Source organism: Cupressus sempervirens, chromosome 5 (genome assembly GCF_028749045.1).
Source record: "Cupressus sempervirens isolate cs-2001-9-10 chromosome 5, ASM2874904v1, whole genome shotgun sequence".
In the NCBI taxonomy this organism is placed as follows: Eukaryota; Viridiplantae; Streptophyta; class Pinopsida; order Cupressales; family Cupressaceae; genus Cupressus; species Cupressus sempervirens.
In genome coordinates this window covers 379,994,936-380,020,146 of record NC_143122.1, presented here as the reverse complement: position 1 = coordinate 380,020,146, position 25,211 = coordinate 379,994,936, and the positions used below count along the sequence as shown (strand labels likewise).

The 25,211-nt window shown below is 36.9% G+C and overlaps 1 protein-coding gene across 2 annotated transcripts in view; it reads right to left on the bottom strand.

Moving 5' to 3' along the window:
- The window catches only part of LIS (WD-40 repeat family protein / small nuclear ribonucleoprotein Prp4p-like protein), a 78,911-nt gene that overhangs the window by 14,591 nt on the left and 39,109 nt on the right, over positions 1–25,211 (bottom strand). For both annotated transcript variants that reach the window (XM_089830637.1, XM_089830638.1), the window contains 2 exons: positions 17,327–17,780; positions 16,866–17,063 (listed from right to left, as the gene is read on the bottom strand). In XM_089830637.1, the coding sequence (XP_089686763.1) occupies positions 16,866–17,063; positions 17,327–17,780 (652 nt within the window). The remainder of the gene's footprint in view (positions 1–16,865; positions 17,064–17,326; positions 17,781–25,211) is intronic.

The window sequence follows — 25,211 nt, the reverse complement described above, 5'->3', positions numbered from 1 at the left end:
CCGCATTAATCATCATTGAAGCTATTATTTTTTATTATGAAATAATTGGAAAATGTTTGCTTGTTATTAACAGTGATCAAGAGATCAATTTATACAAGAGACTGAACGATGTTTCCTTAAGAAACAATCGTAAAGAATAGAAACATTCTATTCTAGAAACAAAAAACTAAATATTAGAAACATTCTAATATTTACAGAAGATTACAATAGATAACCTTTAGATACTAAACAAAGATAATAGAAACTATCTATTATCGTAATACCCTCCTTTAATGATTAATCTATCCAGAGCATGAAGCTGTCCAAAAGCGTAAAGGGCAGATTTTGTTTGCTCAAGGTGCTCTGCATAGTTCATTGTGGACTGTGAACCAGATTGCCTAGATAGGGTAGCTAAGCGCTTCCGACATTCAACCTTTATGTGTCCAAACTTGTTGCAATAGTTGCATTGAATGTTTTTCTTGCAGAAGCCTTCAGAATCTGGAGCAAAAGATGTTTGTTGATGGTACTTTGGATAATGCTCCAAAACTTTGCAGATGAGCATAATGCTCCAAAACAAACTGCAAAAAGCCATGATTTTTAGGAGAAAATCAAAAAAATCGAACACGACTTTTGGGGTGAAAAATCAATCAAAACCCAACATGATTCTTGAGGTGAAAAATCAATCAAAACCTGAGATGATTTTTGAGGTGAAAAATATTACAAACCCACCAGAATTTTTGAGGCAAAACACGAGACTTTGCATGGTAAAGCAACACATGCAAACAACATGCAAGTACATCCAACCCTCAAAAAGTAGAGACCCATAAAATTTGAAGGGTGACCCAAAAGAGAGCTCAAAAAATCCAGAAAGAATGAGTTGTCGATTTCTAGATCAGCTAACTCAAAAATTAAGGCACCCAGAAAAATCTTATGACAACCCAATTGAACTCTCAAAAAACTCACCAAATATTTGGAATCAAAAAAAATTCCAAACTTGAAAATTAGGGTTTTAAACAAAAACGACCCTGCTGCAAAAAAATCACAAAAAATGGCAGAAATGTGCAGAAAAACAAACAGATGTGGACAAAAATGGGTTGTAGAACCGAACCAAAAGTTGACGGATTCAGATCTCTTAGAACGGAAACCCTAGTCAAATTATAGAGAGAATTGGAAGCAAATATGCATGTAAATAATTTCAAAAACAAAAAAGCAGACAATTTCGGCCAATAAATTATAATTTTATTTTCGAAAAAATTTAGAGTATTGGCTTTGATACCATATTACGCAATAAATGGTAAAATATTTGCTTGTTATTAACAGTCAACAAAAGATCAATTTATACAAGAGACTGAACAATGTTTCCTTAAGAAGCAATCATAAGGAATAGAAACATTCTATTCTAGAAACATAAAACTAAATATTAGACACATTCTAATATTTACAGAAGATTACAATAGATAACCATTAGATACTAAACAAAGATAATAGAAACTATCTATTATTGTACTATTTTTTGAGGTACTTGTGTTCAGTAAATTAGGGGCAGCCATTAGAGTACTTTCATATGTCACTTGTATTGAATAAATAAAGGTGTTTTGCACCTTACAAAGTCTGAAACTGTAATCAGAACTTTATGGCAGCAGTATTGAATTTTCAGACTTGTCTTTTGGGTGAATTTGTTCATGTTTAGTTGTCATATGTTTCCCTACATCAATTGCAATCAGATTGTAATAGAAACCAGCATGCAAACAAAGTGTTTGGCAATATTACTTGACTGCAAATTCTCCATTTACTACCATAGATGAGCGAGGGATATCATATGCTAAAAGCCTAGCCATATTGACTTAAAGTAGGGGCCACTTTCCACAGTACGATTTAGCACTCCCTCTTGCAAAAAAAAAGTATTCTCCACCGTTCCCAATGTAGTATCCTCCCCTATTTTTTCCCAAATAAAGAAACTTGCAAGCTACTTTATGACATCAATTAATTTGCTTAATAACTCAACATAGCATTTTTGTCAAACACTTGACACACATACTACAATATATAGGAAAATCTGAAACTTCTTATTTGCTAATTAAATATTGATTTTTGCCATGTAAATGTGCTCATACAATTGTTTAACATGTTGCGACAAATATCAGTCTTGTATTCAACAACTACAATGCAAAAGTATAAAAATTTGACATAAGGAACCTAGAATTAGTTGCTGTAGTATTTTTGCAGATGTAGTTGGCAGCCTTCCAAACCCCCAAATCAGCAAGAATTAACAATAAACTTGCAAATATTGTTCACGCACTGTAGCAAATTCACTATTCATACACACTGTAGCAACCACTATTCACGCGCACTGTAGCAAAACACTATTCATCTGCACTGTAGCAAAACACTAAATGAAACCCAGTGTGTTCGGAAACACTGTTAATTCCTCCTGACTGTGTCTTTCAATAGCGAAGAGAATGCTAGCAAAGAGGGATTCCGTCCTCCAAACCCAATAATCAGATATCCAGCAACATAACATTAATCTTCATCCAAGCATACTAAAAAGAAGCTCTTCCATTTCTTTTACAGTGTTCTCACAAGAGCTCAATCCTTTGTTTTCTTAATGTGCGATAAAACATAACTCCCTTTATGTAACTTATGTCTCCGATGTGTTATAAAATAACGGGGACTCTTTTAATTTAAATATTTCCCACAAATTATAGTCTATGCATTAATAAAGTTAAATATTTAAATTTAACTTTATAAAATAGCTTTATCAATGCATAACAAATCTTATCAATAATAAACAAGTCTTCTTGTCGATTTTAAACAATTACCATCAACATACCGCTGCCACTGGATGTCCGACCATGTCCAAGATGACTTACTATAAATAGTAAGTGTGCCCAAAGTTGCCTCAAAACCCCTCAGAAAGACCTGCAACTGAAACTCTCTAGGCCAAATGGCCTCTAAGTCTCTTTAATGTCTTGGTTAGCCTACGGGACCGTGGGGAAATAGGCTAACGACAACATCATGCTATGAATGCTAAAAAGGGGACATTACAGTCCGCCCTTCCCAAAATTGCTTGTCCTCAAGCAATTTCAACTTTGGATGCTATAATATCTGCTCATTTTCCCAAGTAGCATCCTCCACTGGTAGATTCCTCCACTTGACCAAGTACTCCTTGATGATCCGCTTGCGAAGCACCCTCTCTTTGGAGTCAAGTATAGCCTTGGGAACCAAGATAAGCTTTCCTTCATCATCAAGCTGTGGCAATACTACTGAAGGCACCACATTGTGGCCCAATGCCTTCTTAAGGTGTGACACATGGAACACATTATGCACTTTACTGTCTGCAAGCAACTCCAACTCATAAGCTACTTCGCCCACTCTCCTGATTACTTTGAATGGTCCATAGTAGCGTGGTTTCAATTTCTCTGCTCCAATCTTCGTGAGAGAGGACTGTCCATACAGCTGTAACATGAGATACACCATGTCTCCTACCTCGAAAGACCTCTCAACCCTGTGCTGATCAGCATATTGCTTCCGCTAATTTTGTGCCTTTTTGCAAATTTTCCTTCAAGGATCGCATAATGTCCTGACACTCCTGCAAAATATCCTTGGCCTTAGGCACCCTACTGTCCCCAAATAACAAATCCAGAAAATTAAGAGCATCATACCCGTACGGTGCCATGAAAGGGGACATTTGAATAGACATATGAAAAGAGGTATTATAGCAGTACTCCCCTAGATGTAGCCACTTCACCCAAGCCTTCTGGTCTCCTGCAATGTAGTTTCGAAGGTACCCCTCAACCCATTTATTCACTATCTCTGTCTGCCCATCAGTTTGGCGGTGGTAACTGGTACTCGGAGTTAGCTCTATTCCACACAACTTGAACAACTCCTGCCAAAAGTGGCTCATAAGCCTACTATCCCTGTCGCTGACTATGCTATGTGGCATCCCATGTAATCTAAATACCTCTCGAAAGAATAGCTCTACTGTCTGTATTGCTAAATATGTGGACGAAATCGCAAAGAAATGTGCAAATTTTGTCAATCTGTCTACCACAACAAAAATACAATCTCGACCCTATGCCTTTGGAAGGCCTGTGATGAAATCCATGGAAATGCTATCCCACTTCTTCTCTGGTATAGGTAGGGGCTGTAGTAAACCGCCTGGAAAGGAATGTTCTTGTTTGTTCTGCTGACACACTGGGCACTCCCTAATGAACTGTAGCACTTCTGACTTAAGCCCCTTCCAAGTGAAGGGCTCTCTCACCTGCCAATAGGTCTTAAAAAATCCTGGATGTCCTGCTAATGGTGAATCATGAAATGCTCTCAAGATCTTTTGCTTCATGGCAGACCCAGGTACCAAACAAATCCTTCCCTTGTAAATGATCAAATCATTTACAACAGTGTATCGACTATCCTGAATAGCTCCTTCAATAACACTAGATGCCCAACTATCCTTGGCATACTCTGCCAAGATCAACTCTCTCCAATCATCCATGACTATCCCAATAGCAAGCAAATGGGTCCTTCTGGATAAAGCATCTGCGACAATTTTTTTCTTCCCTTTGACATAGACTATGTCAAAATCATAGGCCTGTAACTTACTCACCCATTTTTGTTGCTTGTCATTAAGATCCTTCTGTCCAAGGAAATGTTTCAAGCTGTTATGATCTGTTTTTACCGTGAATCGGCTCCCTGCTAAGTATTGCCTGAACTTAGCTAGCGCGTGCATGATTGCTAGCATTTCTTTGTCATAGATGCTGTAAGTTCTCTCAACACCTCGTAATTTCCTGCTCTCGTATGCGATGGGATGTTTGTCTTGCATGAGGACAGCGCCTACAACCTCTGATCTGTTTTTAGCGTGAATCGGCTCCCTACTAAGTATTGCCTGAACTTAGCTAGCACGTGCATGATTGCTACCATTTCTTTGTCATAGATGCTGTAAGTTCTCTCAACACCTCGTAATTTCCTGCTCTCATATGCGATGGGATGTTTGTCCTGCATGAGGACAGCTCCTACACCCTCTCCTGAGACATCACACTGCAGCTCAAAAGGCCTGGTGAAATCTGGAATGGCTAAAACAGGACATGTACTCATCAGCTCCTTGAACCTGTCAAAACAATCCTGAGCCCTCTCTGACCACTTGAAACTGTCTCTCCGTGTCAAATCTATAAGTGGTGCTACTATCTGTGAAAATCCCTTCACAAATCTGCGGTAAAACCCGCAAAGCCCAAGAAATCCCTTGAGTTGTGAAGTGTTCCTCGACGGTGGCCAATCCAGAATGGCGCTGATCTTGTCTGGGTCAACCCGAACACTTCTTGCACTAATAATATGCCCTAGATAGAGCAACTTTGTCATCCCGAACTCGCATTTACTCATCTCGGCATATAATGGCTCCCTCTCTAGAATGCTGAGCATTGCATCAATATGCTTAAAATGTTCCTCCCAAGTACGGCTGTATATCAGTATATCATAAAAAAAAATCAACACAAACTTCCTCAACTGATCTCTGAATACTCTATTCATATAGGACTGGAAAGTGGCGGGGGCATTAGTCAACCCAAAGGGCATGACTAAGAACTCAAAATGTCCGTAGTGGCATCTAAAAGCTGTCTTCTCCACATCCACCTCTCTAACCCGTATCTGGTGGTAGCCGGATCTCAAATCAATCTTAGAGAAGTAGCATGCACCGTGCAATTCATCAATAAGCTCATCGATGCGCGAGATAGGGTATCGGTTCTTGATTGTCTTCTTGTTTAGCTCCCTATAATCAATGCACATCCTCATTGTACCATCCTTCTTCTTCACCAATACCACTGAAGAAGCAAAAGGACTCTTGCTTGGCCGTATGTGCCCCATGTCAATTAACTCCTTGATTGCCTTTTCTATTTCATCCTTATATCTCTTTGGATGGCGGTAGGGTGTGATGATGACTGGCTTAGCCCCTTCCTCTAACTCAATAACATGCTCGATTCCCCTATCCGAGGGTCTCCCTGGAGGCATCTCACCAAACACCTTAGTATGTTTGGTTATTAGTTCCTGTACATCAAGTGGATACTTTTGTTCATGCTACTCTGTCATCTCAGGCATTGCTCTGAACTCTGTTGCCCACTGTACCTGATCATGTCGAAAGGAACTCTGCATCCACTTGAGTGACACCACTCGAAGTCTCCCATCTAACAAACCTCTGAGCACTATCTTCTTACCATTTGCCTCAAACCTCATTTCCATTTTCTGGAGGTTAAATGTGAACTCTTCCAAAGACTTCATCCAATTCATCCCAAGCACCATATCCTGATCACCAATGTTGACCACAAAGAAATCTCCTGTCATGTCATAATCTCCCAAACGAAGCTGCAAGTTGGAGATCTTCTTGGTACAGTCGATTATGAAGCCATCGGCAACCATCACCTTAAATCCCCTATGCTCCTCTGTATGTAGCCCTCTGCATGACACAAACTTCTCATTAATGAAGTTATGTGTTGCCCCTGTATCAATGAGTGCCACAAATCTCTGTCCATCCAAAGTTCCCCTAACTCTGAAAGTGACGGCCTCCTGTATATTGGACAGCTGAGCTATCGTGCTATCACTGCGTGCTTCCTCATGTGAAGAATTATCATCATCTCCATCTAATTTTGATGACTGCTCTGAATCTCCATCCACTGACTCTTCGGCTGAAAAGTACTCCATCTGCTTAGCTTTTGCTTTCAATGGACACTTATGTGACAAATCCCAAGGCTCCCTGCAATGAAAACAAAGCTTCTTCTTCCTAAGATCATTAAGTGTCTCATTGTCCAACCTCTTACTTTCCTCCTTAGGTGGTTGAGCCTCTCTATGGAAAGGTTTCATGTCCTTATCTTTCCTCGAAGGGAAACTCTTTGCCTGAAATTTATTTTTAGAAGTTGAAGAGGAATCCATGTCACGAGCTTTCTTAATGGCTTCCTGCAAAGTGGGAGGGTTGAGAGCTTGAATCCACCCTCTCAACGGATCAGCTAACCCATCCATAAATAGAACCAATATCCTTCGTTCAGATACATCTGTTACTAACACTGCAAGTTTCTGGAACTCTAAAATGTATGTTTCCAATGATCCCCACTATTTAAGCTGAGCTAACTCCTTGAAATGGAGTTTTGGATCCTTCTTGTCAAAATGTTCAATCAGTCTCTTTGTAAACTCCACATATGAGGTAATGTGTGCATGACCCATAGTGACCGTACCATGATGCCACCACTCGTGTGCTAACCCATCCAGGTGAATTGTTGCATACTTAATAGCTTCTTCCTCAGGCATAGGGTTCAATTGAAAGAGAACCCAAGCTCTTGCTGTAGACTTCCCCGAGCCATCATAATATGGTAACTGAAGTTTCCCTACTTTCTTCCGTAGCTCATAGCTCTGGTTCCTGTCATGTCCACGTGGCATATGCTTCATCTGCACATCCATATACTCCTTAAAGGTAATTGCAGCAGTAAAATCTGGACCTCTGGCTTCCCAATCTCTCCTCAACTGGTCCTGTATATTAGTGATCTGGGGCTCTGGTGCGGGCTACTCTAGAGCTCTAGGAGGAAATGTGGGAATCGTGGGCCTCGAACTCACTATCCTAGTTTGTTGGGGTGCATGACCGAAATTGTTCCCAACTTGTTTGCCTCCATTATGTGTCCCATCCTGATTATTACCATTCTGATTATTTCCTCCACCCACATTAGCATTCAACCCCATTTGACGGGACATCATCTACATCATAAGCTCCAATCTCTGACTCTGTTCATGTGCTCTTTGCTCTGCTAATCGCCGTCCTTGTGCCAAGGTGTCTAATAACTGTAAGAATCTTTCCTCTCCCTGATCTGGACCGGCATTCCCGCCTTTGCCTAATCCTGTATTCCTGTCATCTCGGTCACCCATATTGTTGTCTTGATCAAAGAATACCTCCTTTGTTTCCGTATGATTGGATTCTATGTCCACCTGCACGGATGATCTAGACTATTCGCTCTGCAGGTCTAAAATCCTATTTTGTCTTGCTCTGGTATTGCGGAAATTATAAAGCCCCTATCACATGCTCAAACATAAATGCTCTGATTTTAGTGTTTTGACATTTCGTCAAACACTTTCCCCTCTATCCGGCTGTTCCACATTCCCTATAAGACCCCCACAGGATGGCAAGACTTATAGCTCTGATACCACTGTAGTATCCTCCCCTATTTTTTCCCAAATAAAGAAACTTGCAAGCTACTTTATGATATCAATTAATTTACTTAATAACTCAACATAGCATTTTTGTCAAACACTTGGCACACATGCTACAATATATAGGAAAATCTAAAACTTCTTATTTGCTAATTAAATATTGATTTTTGCCATGTAAATGTGCTCATACAATTGTTTGACATGCTGTGACAAATATCAGTCTCGTATTCAACAACTACAATGCAAAAGTATAAAAATTTGACATAAGGAACCTGGAATTAGTTGCTGTAGTATTTTTGCAGATGTAGTTGGCAGCCTTCCAAACCCCCAAATCAGCAAGAATTAACAATAAACTTGTTGCAAATACTGTTCACGCACTGTAGCAAATTCACTATTCATGCGCACTGTAGCAACCACTATTCACGCGCACTGTAGCAAAACACTATTCATCCACACGTAGCAAAACACTAAATGAAATCCAGTGTTCGGAAACACCGTTAATTCCTCCTGATTGTGTCTTTCAACAGTGAAGAGAATGCTAGCAAAGAGGGATTCCATCCTCCAAGCCCGATAATCAAATATTTAACAACATAACATTAATCTTCATCCAAGCATACTAAAAAGAAGCTCTTCCATTTCTTTTATAGTGTTCTCAAAAGAGCTCAATCCTTCGTTTTCTTAATGTGGGATAAAACATAACTCCCTTTATGTAACTTATGTCTCCAATGTGTTATAAAATAAAGGGGACTCTTTTAATTTAAATATTTTCCACAAACTATAGTCTATGCATTAATAAAGTTAAATATTTAAATTTAACTTTATAAAATAGCTTTATCAATGCATAACAAATCTTATCAATGATAAACAAGTCTTCTTGTCGATTTTAAACAATTACCATCGACATACCGCTGCCACTGGATGTCCGACCATGTCCAAGATGACTTACTATAAATAGTTAGTATGCCCAAAGTTGCCTCAAAACCCCTCAGAAAGACCTGCAACTGAAACTATCTAGACCAAATGGCCTCTAAGTCCTTTTAATGTCCTAGTTAGCCTACGGGACCGTAGGGAAATAGGCTAACGACAACATCATGCTATGAATGCTAAAAAGGGGACATTACACCCAACTTGTCTCTGAAATAGACATGTGTGCCTCTTCACAAGGACTTCATAAGTAAATCTACAACCTGCTCCTCAGTAAACATGAACTCCAGCTCAACTACTCTTTGAACATGATCTCAATATGTTTTGACTTGTCATCAAACATTGTATTCTTCGTGAGTTTAATATAAGAACATCCACACCCAGACAGATAAACTGTTCATAACAAATAGATTGCATTCATTAATTACTTGTGTAGTATCACCATAGGTTTTAAAGAAACCAACCAATAACATATGAAGCCAAATGGCTTCATATTTGGCTTGACTAGCTGCAATATACTCAGCCTCAGCAAAACTCAAGAGGTGAAAGTGGTGTTGGTTCCTAATGGAGAAGAAAGCATCAATGAAGATAAAGGAGAGCAACACATGAGTGATAAATGAGCACATGGCCAAGGCAGGCATCAAGCCCATGACTGGACCTGTTACATCCCAATTTTGACCTAATTTAAAATATAGCCGTTGAGGTTCACATGAAGTCAATTGGCAGTTTAAGTTGTTATAATTTTGCGAAGTGGTAAGATGGTTAGTCGTTATAATTTCAAATGAAGATAACAAGTTAGTTGATCATTTATCACGAATTCATGGAATTGAGAAGATGGTTAACCGCTATGATTATTTATGATTAAATAATTTATCATGATAATATAATTTAATTATGAAGAATTTCCTTGCAGGAAATACATCGAAAGGGTGGAAGCATTGTCAGAAAAGAATTAGGCACACGAGCATCACCATCACTGAGGAGATGGGTTGAGACTCTAGTGACTTGAAACGAGAATACATCAGTGGGACCTGCATGAGCTATTTAAATAAAAAAATTGAGAAACATAAAATAATTGAGTTAAAATATAAAACATACCTCAAAGGATTTTTGATCTTTCATCGCAGTATTTTAATAAATATTTATATACATGCATATAAATATAAAAATGATTTGGCACTATCACATTTTAATAATTTAATAAAGTGATGTGTATATGCACATATATAAATATAAGATTATAATAATATTCAAATATAACAACATTTGAATTATAATATTCAAATTATAATCTTTTCAACTTTATCTTCCAACCTTGTATTTATTTTTCCCTCTTTTTGTTTTAATCAAATTAAACACTTAGGAATTCGAATGGCTTATAATCTTTAAAAAAAAAAAAAAAAAGGGAGCCAAGAGTTTTCTTTAAACCTTTTTATAATATGAGTTGAGAGGGAGACAAGGATATATATTATTTTCCGACTTCTTTTATTCACCGGAGATATATCTTCATGCATACCCGACTTCCTTTATTGGGCACGGAAATAATCTTTCAACTGGCAGAAGCCAAGAAGGCACGGTTCTTCTTTGTAGCTGAAGCCGTGATTGAAGTCTGACACCTTTTTATTAACTCGTCTGCTTTGCCGTGGATATGTATTATTTTTCCAATATAGCATAGCGTGAACTTTTCAATCTTTACTGCATTTCCTTAATCTTTTTGTCATCTCCAACACCTGGTTTCGTGCAATCCAGTGAGTCGAAGTCTCATTTTCTCTCCCAGTCTAAGCAACCATGTTTCAACAGTAACTCGGCCTTATGAACTCGGCTTTTTGAAGCATTTGCATAGATACGTCTGCAACATCTCTTTCTTATTATGGAAACCAAAACTCTCATGCAGATCATATATTTTATTCTAACTGTAGCATTGTTATGACGGTAGCTTTCCTTGGTTCAGGTATTCATTTTGGTAAATGCTTGATCCCCAGATAGAATGTTTAGCTATAATATTGTCTTCACTCAGTATTTCAAAAAAAAATGGAATCTATGCAAGGTAAAGAAAGACTGATTTTATGAATTCAATCATTGTGCCAAGCCGCCATATATAGGAAGAATCACGAACTTCAACAAATGTAGTACAAGCCAAAGATACTTGTTGGGTAACGTTTGAATATTAAAGAGCTCTTACATGACATGGTATATGTTGACCCAACCTTTTCAAATGTTCGCAATATGTTTGTAGGTTTATCGCTTAAGTTTGATATCTTATTTGATATTATAGATTTGATCCTCTTTTAATTTTGCTTGTCATGGCAAGTGGAAGCCAAGAAAAACTTACTATGGATCCATAATCATTATGCCAATGGATATCAAATTTAAACAATCAATTCTGAAATCTTAAAAGAGCATAATCATGTAATCACAGATTGTGAAATGTTGGATGTATGTAATCTTCTTGAATAATTGACAGAGTTGTCTGCTCCGAGATTCTGAACACCTGAGACTCACTCGGTTGTGTGGTCAAAGAAAAGGGTGGAGAGGTGAGAGAAAAGAATTTGCAATAACATGAAACAGTATCAGTTATGACATAACAATGTTTATCATTTTTTTTTAAAGGGAAACATTTAATAACTCATGTATGATCCTGTTATTGTAATCTCTTGCTATTAAGTCGAGAGGCGTGGTCAGATACCAGGATGCTCAGTGGATGACAAGATGATCCCTGTCTATTCCAAGTAGGGAGGGTCTTTCTCGTTAAAGATTGTGTGGGGATAAAGTTAAGGTCCGAAGTTGGGTGGTTAAGCCCTTAACAATGTTTCACCTCTCCCCAAGTTGTCAGACGTACAATAGACAAAGATAAGTTATACATTCAATTGGTTACCGGAAACAAGTATTTTACTTTTAAGATGTATATGCATGAAGGTAAGATTAATTGAGTTATTTCATCGTTATAGTTATTTTACACCTAGATGTGAGAGATAGATTTATAGATTGTTTTTCATTTATATGAATATCAAATAAGAGCATAGCTTTTAATCTTGAGTTGTTGCCACAGTAAAGCAATCGAAAGGAAAGGAATGATACAATGATATCTAGAGCCCTAAATGGTACAGTGGTATCTGAAACCCTAATTGATTCAATGGTATCTAAAGCTCTAATTGATACAGTGGTATCTCATGCTCTAAATGATCTAGTGGTAATTGAAGCCCTAAGTGATACAGTGGTATTTGAAGCCCTAAATGATCCAATGGTAATCAATGCCCTAATTGATATAGTGGTTTGTGATGCCCTAATTTTATATAGTGGTATTTAATAGTGATCGTCATTTGATTTTGATATAGCGGTATTAAATGGCTGTCGTTATATGATTTTGTTATAGTGGTATTTGTGGACTAATCTGGGTGATTGCAGAAACATTCCTCCAATTATTTCTTGATTCAATTCCCTAGTATGTGGATTTAAATTTCTATAGTAAATTCCTTGATGGTATGTTAAGTTCTTAGTTAAGAAATTTTGTTTAACTGATTTTAACCGTCAATCTCTTTCACATGAACAAAACTGATATAATTGTCTTCCTATGAAATTGAAGTAATAACTGTAGTTCTTTAAATATGTTAGTTGTTAATTAAGACCCAGAAAAATTGGTTGTTATAGGACCCCTAACAATTCCTCTTGTTGGGGATCTGTGAACTTTAATACCATTTCTTCCTAATAACCTGTTAGCATGTGGCATGTGCTTTTGGGAAGATTTTGAGACTCAATATGGCCTACGTTACCGGATTCATACTTGCAGCCCCACATTCGATGCAGATGTGCTCAGATGCGGATATGCAACCAGATGCAGTAAGGATGTTATCCTGATATGCATCCACAATCTATGGATGCACTCAGATGCACATCAAGTGCATCCACCAGTGTGGATAAGCACCTAGAACACTTTTGGAGAGTATCCAGGTGCATCTAGGCCCCAGGAAAAAATCACTTAAAAACAGATTTTTATGTGTTGTTTTTCCCTAACACCCTAAATCAAAGATCCTCACTACAAGGATGGTCAGTGAAGCTTTGGGATGTAGCCCCTGATTGAGCCAACTTAAATGCATCCATTAAGGATCTTACTAGGCTCGCTACAGTTATGATGATGACAACATCCCTACACATGGTGCATTTAGGCGAGTGGAGCTGCTTTGAGTTCAAACAATCTTGAACTTGCAGCAGCTGTGAGTTCCGATGATCTTAAATTTGCAGCAGCTTTCAGTTCAATAATCTTGAACTTGCAGCAGCTGAAAATGAAAATTGATGAATCGTGGACTACATTGTAAAATTGCAATGATTTTCATTGGAATTGTGAACATAGACATATATGATATGGCTTATTTGAATAATTTTGAACCATCAAATGGCATTTAATATTTATCTTTGGCATTTGGCATTGATCAATGACAAAGTGTCATACTATTAAATGATTTAATTCTATATATTTCTTGAACTCTTCTGTATATTTATAAATTTATATAATATATACGCACACACATGTAGCCAAACGCATCCAACCCCACAAAAAGATATTTCATGTATCTACGTACCGAGTTCTCATACCCACATCTGAACCGATAGCTTGGGATAAAACGTTGGGTGAGTTTCTTATTCATTTTTTCGTGGCATGATAATGTCAACTTGTTTTCTCTTGGGGCTTGATGGTTGTGCGCATTTCTCCTCTCGACCTACTTCCATTTGTGGGGACAGCCATCCACTTACCAAATGCTATTGCAGATGTGATCCATTGATCTACAGCATTCATTTCAAGCAGCAATCAATTCATTTTGAAGTTTGAACAATGAGCAGTGTCGCATTTAAGGGTTACCCCTTGCAGCCATTAAGATGGGATTTTTGACTCATTGTCAAGCAACTGGTCACAATGCGGTTCTTGGGATGCCAAAGGGAGTTGCAATGTAACCAATGATTCCAAGTTCCACTCATTTCTAGATTGCAGATCTATGGATGCAAGAAGATTTCATAAAAGTATGTGAGTTATGGCCAGTGTCTATATTTGCAATATGCATATCTTTTGGAATGGTAGTTAGGACTTCTCCTTGCCACGTTTGTTGGCAGGAATGTAATGTGACAGCTTTCTGAAAAAATTGCAAGCTTTGTAGTAATTTCTTTTATATTGTACATGAATATATGCAACTCCGTTTTACATAGATAAGTAAGTTTTGTCATTCTAATTTCACGATCTTGGGTATGTGAAAATATAAGACCTTCAAGTCTTGCTTTCCTTCTTGTCTCTATTTTCTTTTCTAGTTGATGGAATGTGACTCTATTTTCCAATAGATAGGCAGCAATCTGAGATCTTTAACAAATTCCGATTCTCGAATCAAATACAGATCAATAGTGTACAAGTAGTAGTTCGTGTTCTTTCATTACCTAGTGATTAGAACCAAGGATGTAGCTTTGGCAAGCCTCGGATGCATTCATCTTGTGTGGGTTACGATAGTATGCTAGTGTTAACTATATAGGGGTTATCAAGGCAGCTAGTTGTTCATAGTCTAGTGAGAATCTTTGAGCTATGTCAACAAGTAAGGTTTGGCTATCATTAGTTTGTAACTGATCACTTCATGTGGTCTCAATTGTTGTTGAGGTATACATGTAGGAATACCCTGCTGAACTAAGCTCAAAGCATAGGAAATCACAATCTCATAGAGTTGGCCATTAACCCTCCATACTCTATTGAACAACCAATTTCGATTGCATGACAACCCTAACCTTGTGAGTGAAGCTTGATTCTAGGAAGTAGAGCAGCACTTTTAAGACCCAACAAAGACCACATTTGGATAGAGGTTGGACCTAATTAAATCAAAATAAAAATTCAATGGAGGACGTGTAGCTGTCTAAAAGAGTATAGAGCTATGTAGGAAGTCCAATGATAATTTGGTTGTGCAGTTCATGACCAATCTCTCTTAACCTTTTAGCCTCTTATCCACCTTGTTCAGCCTTCAAACTAAGTTCCAAGTGCTTGCACAGCACCAAAAATATTTTGCAGACCTTCAACTAAAGGCTCTCATTTGAGAGACTATACAGGTAGCCGAGGAAAATATCTAATTTATGATACAATAACCATTCGTACACTGCAGTCGCAAGATACATTTTACATTTATTGAGCCCTTCTAAGAAGACTTGGTCATTCTTATGAAGTAACTCATTTACTTTCAAGAAGTTAGTTGTGGAAATCTATGAACGTTCTATAAAATATTTGACGTCAGATCAAGGGGCATGTCCATGAATAAAGACTTAAAGGATTCATGCTCAAAATAGGTGATGCAAGAGCATTCAAGGTGTAAGAGGAACCTTGCATCACCCAAAAAAAAGGTTTAATTTTGACTGCTACTTGGTTTTGCAAAAGCTTATTTCCTTCAATGTCCTGGAGAACAGTTTAGAACTTTCAATTTTTGAAGAGGCTAAAAATAATAGGGCCTTCTATTCTAGTAAGTTTGCATATGAGCACGTGTGGACATGAAATTCTCACCATAGCTCAAAAACAGTAAATTTCACGTTGGGGGAGTTTTGAGCCATAATCAGTTTTCGATATCTTAATAAAGGTTCTTATCTATGATGCTCTCCACCGAGTACCCGGTACTTGGTTACATGGGTACATGTCCTAGGAATGTGGGTAAGCGTACCCATGCAACCCAGCATACCAATGGCAATAACTCATGGCCATGCAATTTCCTAGCTATATACTTTTTCACATGAAATAATTCTTGTTGGTTTCTTCACTCCAGGATGCATGTTATTTGTCTTATGCTATATAAATTCTAAGTCAGGCGTACTTTCTCAATATACTCATTCAAGGCAAATCGGGTCAAGCACCAAATTTGACTTTGCATTTGTAAGCTACAAAGGATTCCATTCTAGTGCAAGACCATACACCCAAGTGTTTAAATGTGATGATATTCACTGAAACTGAAAGACCTGAGTAAATTTTGGCAGAATAATAACTTCACAATCTCAACCATTAAAATTACTGTGCATTAAACATATCCAAGCTATCCAGAATCACTTCTGTACACTAGCACAGCTGATACTTCAGTCTGCACTGCATGAAGATTACATATATCACATTAAGAATCCATATTTTCTTAGATGCTTAAATGATGTAGTCATACAGCCAAACCACCACATTTATCTTGCAATCGGCATTGCTTGCACATCAATAGTTTAATAACCAGTTTAGACTATTTTTAGCATTGTCAATGAAAGTTTGAAGTATCAAGACTGCTGCTCTGCCAGATCCCACTAATCATTGTTCCTCAAGAATATTGGCTATGATTTCTATTTTTGAGCAACAATATGACTTCATAATTGATTCTATTTGGCATATCACTATCAGGCTGGCTAAGTCAAACATTAGTTTTGCACACTAACGGAACCATTATTTTAGCTCATAGCAGCAGAACTTTATGAACATTCTAAATGTCAACTGTTTGTGTCAACTGATAAAACGTTTTGGTCATTTAAAACTTCATTTTTATAACATTGTAGACATTGTTTTCATGGTAATAATTTAATAACAATTTTGGCATCAGAAAAACAAAGGAAAAATCAAGACTAATGCTCTGCCAAACCCCTACTTTCTGTATTCCTTCCTTTTTTCAGTTGACATCTTTATCTGTTTACAATAAACTCTTTCTTTCTTTATATCAATTTCATTCACAAAATAATCCTTACAAAAACAGTAAATGTTTTAATCAGATATTATATTGGGGCAGAAATATTCTGCAAAAATGCAGGCATACCTTAGCAGTATTATCATATGAAGCAGTTACCAGAAAATACCCCTCCTGAGGTTCAAACTTGACTTGTGATATGAGGTGAGAATGTGCTGGTATGACATAAATTGATCGTCTCTTCCTCATGTCCCAAATGCGACAGGTGTGATCTTCACCACCTGTTGCTAAGTGATACCCATTTGGTGAGAAATCTATGCCAAGGACCTACAAGTGAATAGCAAATGGAAAACGAAGTCAAGAAAAACATAGTTACTGGTTAGCTAAATGGCATCATTACAACATGAAAAATCAATTACAGTGTAAGAAATCTGGCATTTCTTGTTCATGCAATGTGTACAACCATTTTCCAATCATGAACATCATCAAGATTGCACTATACAAAGAACATGGGCAAATTAAGAAATAGTAACATAAGCAGAACAGATTTAGTGTAAGAAAATTGCAGGGAAGAAACTGTGGCAACTCACTGGTTTCACATGGCCTTCCAAAGCAAGGATGCTTCTTCCTGTACGAAGGTCCCATACACGTGCCAATGCATCCAACCCACAAGTTGCTACTAATGAACCATCACACTGAAAAGCAATCCCATAAACACTACGGCTATGCCCTTCTTGCAGAAGCAATTCAATTCCTGTGTTAATGTCCCACAATCTCCATGTCTTGTCAAAGCTAGTGGTGCCCAAATACAACCCGGATGGATGGAAGGCCACACGAGCAAGACGGTCTAAATGGCCTTCATATGTTTTCAGAATACCTCCTTCAGAATTCCAAAGTATTGCAGTACGATCAGCTGAGGATGTTGCTAAATGATTGTTTGTGGGAGAAAAGGCGACATCTGTTACCCGTTCAGTGTGCCCCTTTAAAGCTCCAACCTTTTTTACTTCCGGCACTCTCCATAATTTTGTGACTCCACTCCAAGCACTTCAATTATTAAACATAAATGAAGTCAACAACATGATATCTACAAATTTTAACCCAACAACTATTATCTTTCCAAAAAAAAATCCGTCCATATCAGTCCATATTGTAATATTAAGAAACTATGTTATATGAGCTGAAAAGTTGAAATGCAAATCTATATACAGTACTGCAAAACAAACTAAAATTTCATCAAATTTTAAAAAATAACAGAAAACGTGAAACAAGAGAAAAGTGAATCTCCACTATAATGTAAAATTGCCCAACATGCTAGTGAGAGAGGACACCAAAGATGCAATTCCTACTATACCAGCCCATCCACTTGCAGAGCTTTCCATTTGAATAAGCAAAATCATACCAATTATTTAATTTGCATTTGATATTACACAATGTTGTCCGTAAAGTTGTATTATCTCTCGAGGATAGTTAAATATGTGTTAGGAAGTTGTTAGTTATGGAAGGGCACTATGACACGACGGTTGAATTGCAACCCTTCAGGTAGTATATGTGTGTTTTCTCATTTACGAGAAAGGCATTGAATCTCATATTGTCTTGTATGGTCATGTGATGTACTAGAGAAAAGCATTAATGGAATATAAGTTGTGGTTTCCTGAAACCTTGCATTGGTATTTACTTTTGTATTGCATTCCTATTTTCGTAGTTGTACTAAACCCAGTTTACTGTAACCAGTAAACATTTCGCGTCGTTGCCTTCAAGATTCCAAGAAAGCATGAATGGCAAAGGGAATTTGATGGGGCAACCGGTAGACTATGGTGAAAGCAGTCAGGAGGACGAGAATCTTGACTTGTTTGAAGGAGAATATGAATTAACTCTGGCCTGTATTTCCATTCTGCAAGCATCCATCAAGACACATGTGCGCAGATAAGCCGCATGGAAAGGGATCCCAGAAGGTGTTATCTGGAGCGCACTTGGAGTAAATCCCGTTGTCAACCGATTGATGTGTCGTCTCCCACGATTGCTTGCCCAAATATCTTTGGCACTCCAGAACCAAAGTGAAGAAACTAATTGAGAGAACCAACATCAACAAGTCCTCGAAAACTTCTACTGAGAGTAAGAGGAACGTTGTCGGGAAGAGGAAGATGAAGCCCGCCGTAGGGGAGACATGAAGAGAATCCAAAGGGGAAATGAATAAAGAGAACATAGAGTCATGATTATGTCCTACAAAGACTTTAATTGTAGACAAAATATTATATAAATAAAAGTGTTATTTAAAATTTTATTATGTGTTGTTAATTTCGTGTGGATGAATAAGTGAAATATTTATGCCAACCTAATTGAATAAGAATAGAAATACGAAAAAACAAAATAGAAGAATAGGAGGCCACTAGAAGGGTCATACTACTACAACAAGCCAAGAGAAAGCAAAGATTCTGGAGGATAGCCGAAGGACAACTAGAAGAGGCCGAAGGCAAGGCCATAGATAGTGGACATGGAGAGGAGTTTGGTCACGTTGATGAACGGAATGGTGAGGGTTTCATTGAAGAAACAAGGAGTTCGCCCTTAACTCCATGTAAGTTGGCAAGGAGGCTTGAAGGAGGGAGAGAGAGAGAGAGAGAGAGAGAGAGAGAGAGAGAGAGAAGCCGAGGGTAGAGACACGGAGGATACTAGTGCCGCCATGAGTATCAATGTAACATACCATTTTTACTAAGTTGGAAATAAGTACACATTCTAGGATTATAATCGAATATCAAAACGGAATAACATAAAGCAGTTGAGAAACAATACATCATAACTATAATCTAAAATTAAACAACGATTATATCCTTTTCATATGAAAGATAACTAAATTCACTTTCTTAACTGATTTCTACGGTTTCAATTTAAAAGATACAAATCATTTCAACCACATCTACGACTATACATTTCAAGTAATATAAAGGAACATACAAGTAAAAGATTTAGGATACATACTGAGCTAACTGAATTAACTAGCGGTGTGTTCTACAAGCCTCAACATCTGACAAAGAGGACAAGCATTGACATAGGCTTAACCTCCCAATTGCGGACCTTAACATATCTCTACACAATCTATTACAAGAAAGGCGCTCCCTACCCCGAGATAGACTGGGGCACCATAGTCCTGCCATCCTAAGCATATCGGTGTTAGAGTGTTGGCTAAGCAGTAGACGAGGCTAAGGGATACCTTCGTCAACCTTTCCTCTGTTAGCTAGCACTCTCGACCTCTAGTCATCATTTATTGCAATCATGCCTCTATACTACATTGGCCAAGGATTTAGGTGGGTATTAGACAACCCAATCACCACCGCTCGACTTGACAACCGATTACATCTTCGACAAACATGAGCTGACTTGGACTTATGCAATTCTCTTTCTTAAATTGATCATATATTTAAGACACTGAATAATAGCTTTATTTTCCTTTCTCTTGTAGGATTCCTCTCTTCACTCATTTATACTTGGCTCTATTCGGCCTTGGGTGCTTCCTAGGAGACTGCTGATAGTCATGAGATTCCATTAAATTAGAAGATTGTTTGTGGAACTATGTCGAAATCATACACAACTGGTACTTATCAAGTAGCAAAAAAAAGAGGTTATTGCAAGGCAAATCATAGAGTATTATATAATTTCATCGGCTGGGCATTCCTTTCCCAAATTTATAGTAGTCGATGCTTATGTAAACAACCGATCAAAATAAGAGTGTGAAATAGGGAGCAGGTCGTAGCCTCTCAAATCCTAATCGTGTTCAATGCTCAATGCTAACATTGCGTTTGAAAAGAAAATGAAGCTTTCTTGAATCGAAAAATGCATTACTCACAATGCAAATAACATGATGGAAAATGCGTGACCAATCGAAAATGTATTACTCACAATGTGAATGACATGAGGGAAAATACATAACCTAAATATAGAAGATATAAGACCAGGTGTTGGTGCGGAACAACACTATGAAATCTACAGCTCCACACGAGTGGCTTGGTATTGAATTTCTGTGATGTGCTTTGAAGTAAAAAGAGAACAAGAAGAGCTTAAGAGAATCCTGTGAACAGAGAGAAAGAACACATGAGGGAGAGAGAGTTCTCCCTACCGCGGGGATGGAAATATAGTCTCCCTACTGGGGTTACAAGAAAAGTGCTCAACTTATAGTTACAAGAATATTTGAATTTAAATTTTAAAAAGAATATGCCGCTAAGCGTGGCAACGCTCATGTTGGAACATCAAGATATATATATATATATATTGTTCTCCATAATCTTTGCACAATATAATGTTTAAATATATGTCTATACATATATAATATTATGTCATCATGCCTTTGATAATTTGTCTAGGATGGTACTTACCTATGTATATATCTATATGCATATGTAATTTTGAGAGTACATATAATTTCTTTTTATCATTATATACTCTCTAGTCACGTACATATATACTCATATATACATGTAAGAGGAATTCATAGACATTATTGGAGTATCATGGTGGCATCATTTATATATATATATATATGAGAAATCTATAATGGTGACTAAATCATAGTCTCAGAAATGAAAAGAGATAATAGTTCTTTCATGGTATTAAAGGTTTAATATTTCTCTTGTTATAGAGTTGACCAAGTAGCTCATGATTGTCCAAGGTGTACTCTATTGCCTAGTCGTTAAATCCTTCATCAAGGTAGTTAGAGCCCATACCTTATAGGGTGAAAATGGACTAAATTGGTGCCTCACTCCTTGAATCCAATTTAGCAATGCTCCCCCCCCCCCCCCCACCCTTCGTCTGCTCCTGCAACCAAAATGTTTTTTTCCACAATTATAACATGTTCCTCCATTTCAATCAAAATATCAATAAAATAAAAATAACCGATAACTGTCACAATGGCTATCCACCACAAATATTCATATTAAAATATAGTATTTGTTTTGCCAAAATAGCATAAATCAACTAACAAGTCATTTTCCAATGAATCAATTCGGTAATCATAACTTCCATTTCACAAGATCATGATATAAGAGTATCTAACTACCATTACAATGGCTGTGACATTATTTTTAAAAGATAAAAAATTTGGGATGTAGCATACCCTCCCCCTTGTGTTTCATCATCCCCAATGAACTTTACAACAAGAAAAAGAAAAAAAAAATCCTACTTAAGTAGCAACGCATAGTTCAATAGATAGTCACAAAAAATTTATACTCTGGTCCTAGAGAAAAGATGGGCAAACTTTTGGAAGATCTCATAATAATCTTCCCAAGTAGCATCTTCCTCAGTATATTAGTTCCACTGAACCTTACACTGGGTTATGTCTCGATTTCGTAAGCAAAGTTTACGCACCTCGAGTATTCTGAGCGGCTCTATTCCACCACCCCTGGGTCTCGTACCTGCAAAAGATTCCAATCAATTACATGTTCATGATGGTTGATATATTTCTTAAGATATGATACATGGAATATGTCATGCATCCTAGCAAGGGTTAGACGTAGTGTGATCCTGTAGGCCACCAAATTTATAACTTCTAACACCTCAAAGGGTCCCACATATCTTGGGGCTAGTGTGGCATTCTTTCCGAACTTGATGGTACTCTTTAATGGTTTAACTTTTAATAGAACCTTTTCTCCCACTTAGAATTCTCGAGGTACTCTTTTAGCGTCTACATAACATTTTTGTCTATCATTTGTCTCTTTTAACATCTGACGAATCTGAACCACTTGTTCTTCCATCTCTAATAGCATCTCTGGTCCAATGATAATTTTTTCCTCAATTCAATTCCAACTTACAAGAATTCTGCATTTATGACTATACAAGGCCTCAAAGGGTGCCATTTTGATAACGGATGGGTAAGAATTGTTATAAGAAAATTCTACCAAGGGAAGATACGTTTCCCAATGGTGTTGTCAATCCATGCAGTATACTCTTAAGAGGTCTTCCAAAACTTGATTTACTCTTTATGTCTAACTGTCAATTTCTGGGTGGTAAGCGAAACTAATATTTAGTTTGGTTCCCAAGGCTAAAATAGAGTTTGTCAAAACCTGGATGTTACCCTAGCATCCATGTCGGATATAATCTTGTTCTGAACTGTTACATCCCAATTTTTGACCTAATTTAAATGTTCATATAGCCGTTGAGGTTCACATGAAGTCAGTTGATAGTTAAATTTGTTATAATCTTGCGAATTGGTAAGATGGTTAGTCGTTATAATTTCATTCGAAGATAACATGCTAGTTGATTATTATCATGAATTCGTGAAATTGAAAAGGCGGTTAGCCATTATGATTAATAACTTATTATGGCGATATGATTTAACTGAGAAGAATTTTCTTATAGGGAGCACGTCAAAGGGGTGGAAGCATTGTTAGAAAAGAATTGGCCATAGGAGCATCACCATCACTGGGAAAATGGGTATGAATCATGAATCACCATGGTTGAGGACCTAGCGACTGCATAACAGGATACATACATTAGACACGCATGAGCTATTAAATAAACATTTAAAATATTAATCATATTAACTTAATTAATGCATACCTCAAATGGTTTTTGGTTGACTTTTCCACCACATCATTATAATACATATTTATGTATGTACACAGATATAAATTAAAGGTGACATCATGATATTATTTTTATACAAGGCTTTATCTATTTAATATGTACATTTAAATGCATGTACAAGAAGAGAAAATAAATCTTCCAAGATGAAACATGTAATTAGATATACATATTTCAAAGAAACGACCTTGGATAAACATTTAATACGTGCCATCTTAATAAAATATATTTACGTGCAAGTAAATAAATATGTTTATATTATTCTTTTGATTTGTAATCTTTCAAATTCTTTTCCTTATTTATTCAATTCTTTATTTGAAACCGAAATGCACATTTGGCATATTATATTGGCGCTCACGAAGCCAAGTCTTTTCTTTAAGTTACGACTTCTTGCAAGCCATAAGGTTATCAAATACTTCATTATATTATGAAGCCGTTAAGAGACCATGGGCATTATTACTCACAACTTATCTCAGCATTATTACACCCGATTTTTCTTTGCATTTTCCTTGTCGTGATTTACCATTTCATATGTATCTTCCTTGCTGAAGCACATGATTACAACCACACTAAGTCTACAACCAGAGTTCTTCCGTGAAGGGGGCTGATTGATAGCGTCCAGCCAAGACTTAATTATATTTCCAAATTTTACCAAATTATGTGATTGCCCCATATCCCAATGATTATAATATGTTTATTTTCTGATACTACTGCATTTTGAAATTACAACAGTAAGATGCAGCTCCAGAATATGTTGTAAATCATCTTGTTTAAATATCATCCGTTAGATCCTCTTTAGGACAAAACTGTTTATGATGAGTCAAAACCAAGTATCCATGACATGATATCATATCTTTATTATGTCGTTGAATGTCAGAATCAAATGGTATTTATTCTGCAAGTCTTAAAGTTATATTTCTCAGATCACAGAAATGTGATAAGCTGGAAACATATAATATTCTTATATCAGTTGAGGATCAACCAAAAGAGCTGGTTGCTCTGAGATTCAAACACCTGGGACTCACCTGGTTGTATAGCCAAGGAAGAGGTGGAGAGGTGAAATAGAAATCTGCGTTAACAAGAAATAAAAATCAGAGATGACATATTGATTCTAAATTATTTGAGAAAGGAAAATCATTTAATAGTTCATGCATGTTCATACTTATTGTTCCCTTGTTGTCAAGTGGTGTGATTAAGTACCAGGAATGCTCAGTGGTTGACAAGGTGTTCCATGTCTATTTCGGGTAGGGAGGACCTTTCTAATTAGAGAAAGTGTGGGGATAAGTTTGAGGTCCACGGTTAAAAGGTTAAGCTCCTGAAAATGTTTCCCCTCTCCATGCGATGTCAGAACATGCATCGGATAAAGATAAGTTGAGCATGCAAACATTTATTGGTAATAGGTAATTTTACTTTTATGTTATTTATACAAGTAGAAGATATGATAGATTAATTTATATCGTTGAATTTGGTTATTTCCTTTGATGAAAGCAACCTTTCTCATCAATGTAATTGGTAACCATTTAGATCGGTTGACCTTCCAACTGAATATGGAATATCTCTATAGGATTGTTATTTCAGTCTTTCATTTATAAGAATAATGATTATAAGCATATCTTCTAATCTTATTGCCACAGTTAGCAATAGGAAGAAAAGGAATGAAACAAACATATCTGACACCCCAAATAATACAGTGGTAATAAAGATAAGTTGAGCATGCAAACATTTATTGGTAACAGGTAATTTTACTTTTATGTTATTTATACAAGTAGAAGATATGATAGATTAATTTATATCGTTGAATTTGGTTATTTGCTTTGATGAAAGCAACCTTTCTCATCAATGTAATTGGTAACCATTTAGATCGGTTGACCTTCCAATTGAATATGGAATATATCTATAGGATTGTTA